This window comes from Rhagoletis pomonella, unplaced genomic scaffold (genome assembly GCF_013731165.1).
Source record: "Rhagoletis pomonella isolate Grant_MI unplaced genomic scaffold, Rhpom_1.0 Rhpom_scaffold_00002, whole genome shotgun sequence".
Lineage (NCBI taxonomy): Eukaryota > Metazoa > Arthropoda > Insecta > Diptera > Tephritidae > Rhagoletis > Rhagoletis pomonella.
The window spans coordinates 104435633-104448672 of NW_023458556.1; the positions used below are offsets into that span (position 1 = coordinate 104435633).

General features: G+C 34.8%; 1 protein-coding gene across 3 annotated transcripts; it reads left to right on the forward strand.

Annotated features, from left to right (window-relative positions):
* Positions 1-7245: 7245 nt before the first annotated feature.
* LOC118734808 lies at positions 7246-9817 on the forward strand. 3 transcript variants are annotated; one of them, XR_004992445.1, is made up of 5 exons: positions 7246-7408; positions 7479-7520; positions 7626-7676; positions 7759-7846; positions 7921-8234. XR_004992445.1 is itself a non-coding variant. In XM_036464492.1 (5 exons), the coding sequence occupies exons 1-5, from the start codon at positions 7251-7253 to the stop codon at positions 8570-8572; spliced, it is 969 nt and encodes a 322-aa protein (XP_036320385.1). In that variant the 5' UTR covers positions 7246-7250; the 3' UTR covers positions 8573-9817. The 3 variants fall into 3 exon arrangements, 2 of the variants coding, with proteins under 2 accessions (XP_036320385.1, XP_036320386.1); XM_036464492.1 differs by having other exon boundaries at positions 7781-7846; positions 7921-9817; XM_036464493.1 differs by lacking the exons at positions 7246-7408; positions 7479-7520 and having other exon boundaries at positions 7533-7676; positions 7921-9817.
* Positions 9818-13040: the final 3223 nt, after the last annotated feature.

Genomic DNA, 13040 nt, shown 5'->3' on the forward strand with positions numbered 1-13040 from the left:
TTATCAATATCGAGCGTTGTTTAAGTACGTAAAAGTCCTGATTATTGATGAAATAAGTATGATTGGGGCTGAGTTACTCGCACAGATTGATGCCCGTCTTAAACAAATAACTGGCGATTATAATACAAATTATGGTGGAATTGATTTAATTTTAATTGGAGACTTGCGACAATTGCCACCTGTTCGAGCAACACCAATATACAAACAACAAAAGCAAAAGATTGTTGGACCCGTCTTATGGAGAGGCCTAAAATTTTATGAATTACAGCAGGTAATGAGACAATCGAATAAACTGTTTTCATCTACTTTAACAAAAATTGGTAATGGTGAACGACTTGAAGAACGCGAACTGCAATTAATTGAATCCAGATTTTGCACAACGGAAGAAGCAAATACTTTTTGTCCACGTGGGATTCGGTTATTTAATACTAACCTGTCTGTAACTACATATAATAATAAAATACTGAATGAAGCACAAGAAAAAACAATCTCTATAGCCAAAGATGTATACGTTGGTTGCACATCGGCTGAGCAAGAAGCCTTCGTGCGCCAAAAACTACATAAGATGTCAATTATTGACACTGGAGGATTGCCATATGAAACGGTATTCGTGATCGGCATATTATATATGATCACAACGAATATTGATGTGGCAGATGGTTTGGCAAACGGCGCGGTAGGTAAACTAGTACTTATCGATTTTGATGATACTGGTGAAGTCAGCATTGCATGGTTCGAATTTTCGGATTCATCTATTACTGGTGAAAAAATTCGAAAGAAAGTTGCTGGTCATGTAGCAGCAAATAACATTAGTAAAACGGCTGTACCAATCGGAAGACGATCGTCAACAATCCCTCTTAACAACAATAAAACTATAAACGCAAAACGATCACACGTACCATTAGTTTGTGCTTGTGCGACGACCATTCATAAGTCTCAGGGGAGCACGTATTCTGAAGTTGTTTACGAATATGACAAAAAACACTCGCAATCGTTAGTTTACGTTGCTCTATCACGTGTCACCAGTATTGAAGGATTGTGGATTACAACGGATGGTGGTGATTTCACATTTTACCATGGCCGAAGAGCAACCATTAGTATGTCTCATTTACAAGACGAATTCCAGAGACTTTCATTGAATAGACTGCAAACAGTGGATAGGCAAATGATTGATTTTATGACTCAGACGAGTGGATTATCTGTATATACCTTCAACTGTCAGAGCCTTCGAGCACATTACGCCGATTTAACCGGCGCTGTCATACGTAAATCAAATATTCTACTTTTGTCAGAAACTTGGTTAAAAAATGACGACGACGTTAGCATAGCAAATTTTAATTGCGTTATTAAATACAAGCGACCAAATGTTCGAGCAGGAGGAGTGGCAATATATCATAATCAACAATATGATACTGTAAATTTCCTTACACCCAACATGGAACTTACTGCTAGCCAGTCCCAATCATATTCATCTACAGTGACTCCAGTTGGCGATATTTGCATTACAGAGTGTCAAGCGCCAAATGGAAGTAAAAATATAGTGTTTGCGGCTATTTATATAACACCGAACCAAAATCTCGACAGTATAATATATTTCATACACCGTTCCCTACTGATTTACAGTTGTACAGGTGCTGAAGCTCATGATAGGGGCGAAGATAAAATGCCTATGATTGTCGGGGGAGATTTCAATGTAAATTTTGGATCAGACGATTCTTTACCACTTACTAACTTTCTTCGCGAAAACTTTGATGTGCACATAAACAACAAACCCAACGAATCAACAACAAAATCCGGAACTACAATAGATGCCATTTTTACACGTTATCTTGAAAATATCGAATCACGGACATATATATCATATTTTAGTTATCACAAGCCATTAATATCAGTAATACCAATTGGAATACCAAACAATGACTGTGTAAATATTGAATAAAAACAATAAATCTCACTTATTCTTAATTTTTCCGAATTTATTAAGAAGTTTCACTTCTATCACGTGTACGGTGCTACACGCGTCTTTTTTTTTCTATATTTTTTTCGATGTTGCTTTGAACAGGGTTTGAACCCAGGCGTTGCGGAATGGAGCGCGCACTGTTTACCACTACACCACAGCGGCCGACAAATACTTGTATAAGTTGTCAAAAATCAAAAATTTCTAAACATACTAAGACGCCTGTGCAAAAAATTAACATTCCATCAGGACGATTTGAACATATTCATATGGATCTTGTTGGTCAATTACCTGTGTCAAAAGAAAATCGTTACATTTTAACTATCATTGGAAAGATTCTAAGTTTGCGGTTTTATAGTCCATCAAATAAAAGTGCAAGTTTCTGCAATATTCCGACGATTTTTGATAATTTTTTTTCTGGCGGTGTCATACATTTTCATCCATTTGAAAAATATTCGAACACACTTTATATGGAAAAAAATCATAGAATCGAAAACTTGGAATCTCCCTAAAAATTCTGAATTCAAAGTTTGTTGGTGCGAAAACCTGCTAAATTGTTATAATTTTTTACGAAGTTAGAAATGCCGATTTGGGTACATATAGTGTGTTAAATTATGAATAAGACTTTTTTAAGAAATCAATCGAAAAATAATCAATGAAAAGAATAGGCGAAACTGATCTAAATGTCTCAAGCCATTTTTTCGCATATAGGTACATACATGCATATGTATGTATGTGTGTAAAAATTTTAGAATAGCTATATTTCGGTATATTTCCCCTCCGTAATTGGAATTCTGTTTAATTTTGCAATGAATTTATGCATATGTCTAAGGAATCCTTCATAAAAGTGATTTACTGTCATAATTTAGTTAATTAATAATTATTATATTACTTCTGTGCCTTTTATAAATATTATTTCTAAAAATATATTGCTCTTAAAACGCTTTAAAAGAAATTTAATTATGGGGCACTTCCATCTTCTTTTCGGCATTATTTTCGAAGACCATTAGCCACATTTTGAAATTTTGAAGTCGATCAGCCTCAATCCGTTGTCGGACGTTTCATCGTGGAGGCTGCATTTTCCGACGGTGGTTACAAAGATCCCTGCCTTGACCACCCTGGCATTGAAGTCGCCAAGCTCATAGAAGAGATCTTTGGATGCCTCATCCATCTCTTCCGTCGGGGCATGGGCGCAGATGAGCGAGATGTTGAAGAATGTTATGTGGCTAGTTTTCAGGGCGAGGTACGGTGGCATTAAGGCATGCTCGCGATCCCGGGCTAGCTCGTCGTTGGGGGGGGGGGGGGGGGGGGGGGGCGTCGCCCCCCCCTATCTCGTCTACAAGCTGGGGATGTGGAAATAACCTTTAGTATCGATACTTATACTTGGAAGAATTTTGCTGAAAAGGCATCGATACCAAGCCGATACCAACCAAAAAGTATCGAGTATGTACTTTTATTTACTCATTTGCCGCCAGCTAGCTTGCTACTTTTACTTAAAAATTTTAGGTTAACCGTGAAGATCCAATTAAAACATGTGCAAAATGATGTCTCATCCAAACGATTAAACAACCGTCAAGCAAACAAATAATAAAAAGACAAATACATTTGTTTTAAAGATTTGTTTACGAACTGTTTCTACAAGCTTAACTTTCAGTTGAAGCAACACCACCAAGAAAATGAAATTCAAATGAAATGAGGTATGGCAAACCACAATAGCAACGGTAAATTTTGTTTGCCCTGTGGCTCAAATGGCTTTGAGTTGATCGAATATTGTGCTCTCACTTATTGCTCTACCTTATATTTTGGCATTTGTACTTTTGCTTTACAAGCGATGGGAGTTTATGTATGAGTACTTTTTGCCGATACCAAGTACTTACATCCGATACCTACTTATTGTATTTGGTGAAAGTATCGATGCCAAAAGTACTTGGTTTCAAGATGAAAGTATCGAGTACCTACTTGTATTTACTTGTATCGCAACATCCCTACTACAACCACATAAGCAAATTTATTCATGCCTTGCACATACACGTTGGCCAGAGGCATATCCACTTAGGGATTTTTCAGCTAATTCTATAGCAACAACATTTGTTCAAAATTACGTTCCTCGTTTTGGCATTCCACTTTATATAAAAGTAGATCAAGGATCACAGTTTACATCAAAATCGTTCACAGAACTAACTAACTTGTTAGGATCACACAAAATTCATACGTCCCCATATCATCCTCAAACAAATGGAATGATTGAAAGATTTCATAGGACATTAAAGACTGATATTACTGCTTCAGATTATTCTACCCACTGGTCTGAAATTCTTCCTTGGATATTGTTAGGACTACGTACGTCTATTAAAGAAGATTTAAAATGCTCTTCTACAGAATTAGTTTATGGACAAACATTAAGATTACCAGGTGAATTAGTTGTTACGCACAGTTATAATAATGAAGTTGATAATACAGATGAAACTCTTTCTAAGCTAAGAAAATATTTTTCAAATGTTAGATCAAAGGTTGTACATCACAATAAAGAATACTCTTTTGTTCCTAAAAATTTGGATACTTGTGAGTACGTTTTTGTTAAAGTTATTCAAAAGTCAAATTTGCAATCACCTTATAAAGGACCATTTAAAATTATTTCGAAAAATGACAAAGTATTCAAAATTCAACATGGAAATATGATTAAAACGATTTCAATAGATTTACTCAAACCTGCAAATATAATTTCTGTACAATAAAAAAAGTCTAATTCACTAACAATTCCAAATACAAAAAAGAAAATAACATTTAACATTAATTAATTTATTGTTTTACTGGAGGGGGAGTATATGTAAGGTATTTTACTTGTATGTTTTTATACTTGTTTAAATTCTTGATTTTCAGTTTATGGTTCTATGAATTTGTTTATTGTTAAAAAGAAAATTTTTGATTAATAAATAAACTTTCTGTATTAAAACTTAAAAGATATTTCTTCTAAAAATTAAATCATCTAATAATATAATAACATCCTTTTATGAACCATACGTTAAGTTAAATGGAATTTGTAGAAATATGCTCCAAAGAAATATTAATAACATCCTTATATGAACCATACGTTAAGTTGTATGGAATTTGTAGAAATATGCTTCAAAGAAATATTGATTAGCATTTACCAAACCCTTCAACTAAATTAATGATTTGTTACAACCTAGTTGAATATCAGAAGCTGTAATATATTTAGTTATAATTACCAACCCATGGTAATAGTTCCCAATCCTTAGTATCAGTTCCCAAGTATTGTCAAAATTCGGAAACTAAAAATCTTCAGTTGTCGAAAGTAGCCCTTTTTCTCTGTGTAGCTCATCATTCCATCGTCTGCGGTACTCGCCGTCGCTTCTGTTTCTGCGCCATATATCAGCACGGGTATGATGAGTGACTTATAGAGTGCACTCAGAAAAAGGTTTAGTTATAATTACCCAGATTTGGTTATAGTGACCAAGTGGCATAGTTGGATATGGCGAAATAAATATCTAGTTCACGAAAGTCTGCAATTTACTTGAGACTTCTAGTTGGGACAAATGTATATTTGTCAATAATTACAAAACGACTCCCTTGACTGGATAATATCGTTAGTTGAATAAAATCATTGTTGAGGAAATATAAACAATGCTTTGGTTGATACAAGTTTTCAATTAATTTTGTGAACTTGCTGTAGACTTGAATCAGCTAACCGTTTATTATTGGAAAAGAGTTTCAGTTTGACACAAATAAAAATTTACTCGATGGTTGTTGTGTTTACTTTCGTCTTTTATTTGCATATATTAAGCATAAAAATACATACATATTTACGTAAGAATCTCCTAAAAAGAAACGATGAAACAGGAACTGTCGTGCGAAGACCCAGGTCAATATCTGCTGGAAGCAGTGATCGGACTTCTACCACATTGTGGTAGATGTGCCAATTTTTTGAGCATCTACCACATCTACCACAGAAAGTCTGAAATCTACCACATATTCGCGTTTTTAAGTAGTTTTATTTTTGCTCGACATAATTGTCTTAAGTTTAAGAGCAAAAATTGTTCAGCACAAAACACTAACAACAAACAGAATGGGAGGACAAAATACACCGTAAAATAGTAAGTTTTCTCAATGTTCAATTTTTCGATAGGAAACATGGTTTTATTGTGTTAAATTGCAAAATATATGATTTATAAAAAAGAATTAATAGCGAAAATGTTAAAAACAGCGATTTTTGAAAAAGTATTAGAATATTTCAGAGCATCTAAAGTTTCTAACGCTTTATTTATTTTTACTTGAGAATTGTCAAAATCGGCAAATCCCAAGTAGCGGTTTCTGGAACGTGTTCGCCACATCGTGATGTGATAAAAAGAAAAGCTGGCAGCACTTACCAAGGTTGCAGAAATCTTTCAAAATATGTTCGAAAAATATCTTGATATGGAAGGAACTGCTTTACGTTGTCTAGGAAAAAAATTGTCAAAACTCAACGAAAATTTTAGCAACTTCAATCTTGCACTTTATTGTACTAAAGTTATTTTTTTTTAGATTCTAATAAATTGTTTGCAGTTTAATTGAAACCTTGCAGAATATTTTTAATTTGTGTACAAAGTTTGATCCAAAACCTGAGATCTACCACATTTTTTTAAAATCTACCACATTTTTTTCCAGATTCTACCACAAAAATTTTTTTTCAATTCCGATCACTGGCTGGAAGTGCTGGTTTACGTATACTGCTTAGCTTTTTCCTTGGCTAAATAGATACTTTCAAATTATGATTCAAATGAATTATATATCCACTGAGAAACACCGGTTTGCATCAAACTTTATATTTTTAAATAACTATGCGCACACCGAAACAACTCGCGGCGATGGCAAAGCTGAAACTGAGACAAACAAGTCTGGGCATGTCAAAGCACACACTTTTCTTTCTCTACCTAGCGCAGTGATCGACATGCCATAGCTTACTGAGCGCTCTGTGACCACACGCGTGTTTTACCCATATACGAATAGCGGTAGCGGAGCAATGTTTTCCACGCACACAGTCTCATTCAATGAATCGTTGTTATGCAATGGTCGGCATACTAGCACATTCAAACGATTCAATAAGTGGGACTGTGTGCATTGCTCAGCTGGCGCCAGTGCTGCCGCTACTACTTCAATCGAAGTATTTTGCTTCATTTTCACAAAATTTACTTCGTCACTCCTTCTTCCAAAAATCTGCTTCACTTTTTGTTCTGCTTCAAATTTTAAAATTTTTTCCCTATATTACCTAATTGTTTTTCCTATTCCCTTAATTACGATGAAAATAGTGGTTTTAATCACTGAACATATGCAAACGCTATTTTTCATCGCTGGAATGGCAACCCTTTATTTTTGCTTTGTAAAAGTGTCATTGCGTGAACTGTCAAATTGTTGTGAGTTAATAACGTATGGACATGTGATGTGCAAGATGAATCGGTAAGTAGTGCAATAAATTCCATAAAAAATATAAATATATTATTAATTATAAATTCTTTAATATCTTTAGCAAAGGAATACGCTCACCGACGAAGAACAGGTTAATAAGTAGGTATGTATGTTTATTTTAATCTAACTTTGCAAACAAGTATTTCTGCATGGTGCGTTTCAATTTGTAATGTGAAAGAATAACTTAAAATTCAACTTTCTTTTTCAGCTATTTCCAAAAGGAGCTACCTGCACAAAATTCAGATCCAGAAAATGAAGGGTTAGTATATCATTGAACAAATTTATTTGTGTTTTATACATATAAAAAAGCACATGAAAATCAAAATGGCGGCTATATCAAGTTTTGTCAATTGACTTTTACAGTGGCAGATGCAGTTCATCTTCAAGTGATTCGTCTCCTCAAAAAGAAAGGACTTGTCTAGACAATTGGTAAATTTTGTTATCAAACATTTTCTCCGATTTTTAATAAAAGATATACATATGTACATATGTAACTGTTACAGTATTTCTTCTTCGGAATCTGACGACCATGAGCCTGCAGCGACTTTTCCATCACGACAAAAAAAATATAAACAACATTTCAGAGAGGAATGGAAGCGTGATTTAAGTTGGCTAGATAACATCAAAGGCAAAGCATTTTGCAAAATTGGCCAAAAATATCTCTCTAACAATAAAACAAATATTGAAAGACATGGCTATGGTGAGTCACATAAAAAAAATGAATGCACATTGAAGCAGCAGCCGAAAATAAACCAAAATAAAAAAGTGCAAGCATTTGAATCGAAAATTCGAAAAATAAAAATTGCGGAGCTGAAAATAATATTATTTTTGTGTGTTCACAATTTACCTTTTGCACTGATTACACCATTAATTGGTCTTATTAAGAGTGTTGCCAGAAACGATGAAATAGTGAAAGAAATAAAGTGTGGTAGAACCAAAGCAGCAGAGACAATTAATGGTGTATTGGCTGAAAATTTTATGGAAGATATGGCTAATTGTTTAAGACACAATAAGTTTTCGCTTATTATAGACGAATCTACTGACATAAGTACCTCAAAATGCCTAGGAGTAGTTGCTCGTTATTTTGATCAACAAAATGGCAAAATTCGAGACCGTTTTCTAAGACTGATTGAAGTACAAAAATGTGATGCATGATCATTATTTGAGGCGCTAAAAAAATTGTTTATTGATTTGAAAATACCATTTGAAAATGTTGTTGGATTTGCCGCTGATAATGCCGCTGTAATGATGGGTGGCGTTTCAGGTGTTAAAACCTTATTAAAAGAATGGAACCCCAATCTTTATGTGATTGGCTGCATTTGCCATTCAATGCACCTATGTTCTTCAACAGCCACGAAAACCATACCTCCAGAAATAGAACAATTAGTAAGAAACATTTATTATTTTTTTGCACATAGTAGTAAGAGGCAAGTGGAATTTCAAGAATTTCAAGATTACTTTGACTTAAAAAAGCATAAGATTTTAAAAAGAGCTGACACAAGATGGCTTAGTTTGGAACACGCCATAGTAAGAGTGTTAGAACAATGGCCAGCTCTTCAAACTTATTTGGCTAGCGCTGCTTTTGAGGAAAATAATGACATTGCTAAAAAAATCTTAGAACAAATGACACCGTTAAATAAATGCTATTTGCTGTTTTTAAGCAGCAGTCTAAAAAACGTAAATAAAATAAATTTAGAGTTTCAGGCAACAGAACCACGCTTCCATCAGCTCTTAAAAATATTAAAATTGTATTTAAAAAGTATTTTAAACAATTTCATGCACATAAACCTATTAAATTTTGAATCATTAAGTGAAGATACTATAGAAGATAGTACAATGTACAAAAAACTAGAAGATCTCTATCTTGGAGCAGAAACTGAAATGTTTATTCTAGGAGGCACTTTAACCGCGGAAGAGATTTACTCTATGCAATAAAATTGTTTACGTTTTTACATTTCGCTAAGCAAGCAAATTTTAAAAAGAATAAATTTTAAGGACCCAGTTTTGAAAGCACTACAAATAATTGATCCATTATCGTTAGGGCCAAGCCTTGTGCCACTTATTAATATATTCCCTAATCTCGTTGGAAATATGAACATTGAAGATATTAATGAAGAATGGAGACTTTTATTATTACATGCATTTTCCGAGGAAGAGATGACTCTTGAAATGTTTTGGCAAAATGTTTTTAAAGTAAAAAATAGTTTAGGAGAGCACATGTATCCACATTTGCGGCAATTTATAAGTTCTTTACTTTGCTTGCCTCATAGCAGTGCTCCCACGGAGCGTGTATTCTCCCAAATGAAATTAAATAAAACGGCTATCCGAAATTGTCTTAACGTAGAAACAGTGAGTTCCATACTTCTAATTAAAGAAATAATGTCAGAATTTGAATTTGAAAACTGGGTTCCACCCAAAGAAATCATAAATAAATACCAAAAAATTAAGACTAATTAAAATTTAAAATTATTTTAACATATTTGTATACATATATGTACTTATCATAGTAACGAAATGTGATTTATATTATTATTTGTATGTTTATTTTATTATATGTATCTATATTTAAAATGAAATGTCATTTTTTTTGTTTTTCTTATTAAATAAAATGAATTATATTGTTTTGTTTTCAAAAATGTATACTACTTCAATTTTATTCAATCTACTCCACTTTTTTCCAAAATCTACTTCACTCAATTTTTCTCTAGTGGCAGCACTGGCTGGCGCTCTTCGTATGTGAAACACACATGTGCTCAGAGAGCGCTGAGCATTATTTAGGGGTGGCGCACAAGCATGAATATGTTCCGCTCTCAAACCAAATCGTGGTTACCTCAACTAAGACTTGGTAACTATGACTAAACCATGTGTTGAAAGAAAGCTTATCTGTATTAGGAGAGCTTAATGACATCCTTTTATGAACCATACGCTAAATTGAAAGGAATTTGTAGAAATATGCTTCAAATAAATATTTGTTAATATTTACCAAACACTTCAACTAAATTAACGATTTGGTACAACGTAGATGAATACTAGAAGCTTTAATATATTTAGTTATAATTACCATCACTTTGTAGTTAATAGTTCCCAATCCTAGGTAACAGTTCCCAAATATTGTCAAAATTCGGGAACTAAATATCTTTAGTTATCGAAACTAATCCTTTTTCTCAGTGTGTGGTTTTCGTACGTCGAGAGAGGACTTTACTTCTGAATTGCCTACTCAGTCCAAAGTAGCACTTGTTGGCAAGAGTGATTCTGCGTTGGATTTCCATGCTGACATTATTATCGGTGTTAATGCTGGTTCCCAAGTAAACGAAGCTCTCTATTTTCCCGAAATTATAACTGTCAACTGTGACATGAGTGCCAAGGCACGAATGCACTGACTGTTTGGTGACAGGAGATACTTTGTCTTGTCCTCGTTTACCACCAGACCCATTCGCTTTGCTTCCTTATCCAACCAAAAAGTAGAACAGTATTCGGGGTTTTTGTTACCGATGATGTCGATATCATCGGCATAAGCCAGCAATTGCACGCTCTTGTAGTAAATTTTTCCTGAGCGGTTCAGTTCTGCAGCTCTTATTATCTTCTCCAACATCAGATTAAACAAGTCATGAAAGGGAGTCGCCCTGTCGGAAGCCCCGTTTAGTGGCGAACGGCTCGGAGGGGTCTTTCTCAATTCTGACCGAGCTGGTGGTAATGCTCAACGCCATTTTACACAGCCGTATCAGTTTGGCGGGGATTCCAAATTCAGACATAGCGGCGTATAGGCAACCCCTTTTAGTGTTGTCGAAAGCGGCTTTAAAGTCGACAAATAGGTGGTGAGTGTCGATCCTTTTCTCGCGGGTCTTTTCCAAGATTTGGCGTATTGTGAATACCTGGTCTATGGTGGATTTGCCAGGTCTAACGCCACACTGATAAGGCCCAATCAGTTCATTGGCGGTGGGCTTCAGTCTTTCACACAATATGCTCGGTAAGACCCTGTAACTATTCCTAGAATAAATCGGCAACATTATTTCTTTTATGTCATTTTAAGAATATGCTTTCGAAAATTCCCAAACTGATGAACTTCGCGTCAAATGAACTTCTTCAAAAACATATAATTTATGCCCAAGTCAAGGTTGCAAAAATAGGAAGCTCCATAGCGACGAAAATAGTTAATTTCGTTTACAAATTATAAGTTTGTGTTCCAAAACATATGACATATTAAAAAAGAATAAAATTGGTGCAAGAAATTATTATTCAAATAGCGCCTGTAGTAATAATAAAACGACTCATTCAGGTAATAAGAAAACGACTCGACCAGGCGAGTTGCCTGCGGCGTACTTTGTAGAGCGACTGATAATAAGAAATCGATACGATGGCAATATTGCCGGCAAAAAATTTGTTTGTGAGAGCGACAAGTTTTCTTATTTCCGGCAAAAAAAATTTCTTGTGGGAAATGCTGTCTACACTACTACACCCCCGTACTAAGTTATTTACATATTCATATTAAACAACTTCAGATACTCTTCACATTAATTTAGTTTCGCAAATATTAGTTGTCCTAGCTTACATACGTTCACTACGTTTAAATTCTATTTAAAAGAATAAAAAATAATAATAAAAGAAGAATAAAAGGAATTGAAGAAAAAAAACATTTTTAAACATAATTTAATCATAAATCTCGTCGATTCCTAAACGTCTTGGCTTAGAAATTGTTCGTTTCGTTTGTTTTTCCTGGGTATTACACATTCGTGCCACGTCCGAATCGTTAAGCGTGTCCCTACCGGAAGTTTTAACTACGTCGAAAGGTTTTGCTAGTTCGAATGTAGTATTTAGCTCGCGATTCAAAAAAACAACCTAGCTGGGGTTTCGCCCGCTGTACAATGCTTGTCGCACGACTTGCTATCAGTATTTTGCCAAACTCCCAATCAAGGTTGATACCGCGATTATACTGCTCGCAATGTTTCGATATGTCATTTAACCCGTTTTTAAAGGTTTTAACCGCGTTCTCTGCAGTCCCATTGGTTGCTGGGTAACCCGGAGCGGTTAAAATATGCTTCACGCCGTTCCTTTGCAAAAACAATTTAAATTCTTTAGAGCAAAACTGACTACCATTGTCACTGACAATTTTTTGCGGATTACCGTATCTACAGAATCAATAACGTACATAATCATAATAGTGAACATGGTAGACATGATTTTGGGGTTAACAATTTCCAACCATTCAGAAAAAGGGTGAATTACGATTAAAAAATAGAAATCGTTCATTGGTCCCGTAAAATTAACGTGAATGCGCACACAGGGGCCCTTACGACCCTTGGGCCCTTGCCAGCTTTTCGTTTTTACTATTCCTTCATATACTGAATGAAGTTATGACAAAACGAAACTACGCAAAGATTTGAGAATTACTACTCCGTTACCACAGAGCAATACCCATTTCTGCACCGTGAGTTACCTAGAGCGAATTGAAAATCCTCTGTAGGCAACCTGGTCCCTTCCTTTGAACTTCTCAAACGAACCTTTAACTACCACGGCTAAGGTACTATCTTTTCCGTTTCAACCTTAATTGAAAAAAAAAATTCCGGGAAAGGTGGCGTTGCCAATGAAATTTAGATATCCTACTTCAACATATCTGCCGTCGACT

What these genes read in the sequence shown, in the direction of transcription:
- LOC118734808 (XM_036464492.1), top strand. Translation starts at nt 7,251, where the DNA reads ATGAAAATAGTGGTTTTAATCACTGAACATATGCAAACGCTATTTTTC. An exon ending in GTGATGTGCAAGATGAATCG is followed by an intron (nt 7,409 to 7,478) that starts GTAAGTAGTGCA and finishes TAATATCTTTAG; the next exon opens with CAAAGGAATACGCTCACCGA. An exon ending in AGGACTTGTCTAGACAATTG is followed by an intron (nt 7,847 to 7,920) that starts GTAAATTTTGTT and finishes TAACTGTTACAG; the next exon opens with TATTTCTTCTTCGGAATCTG.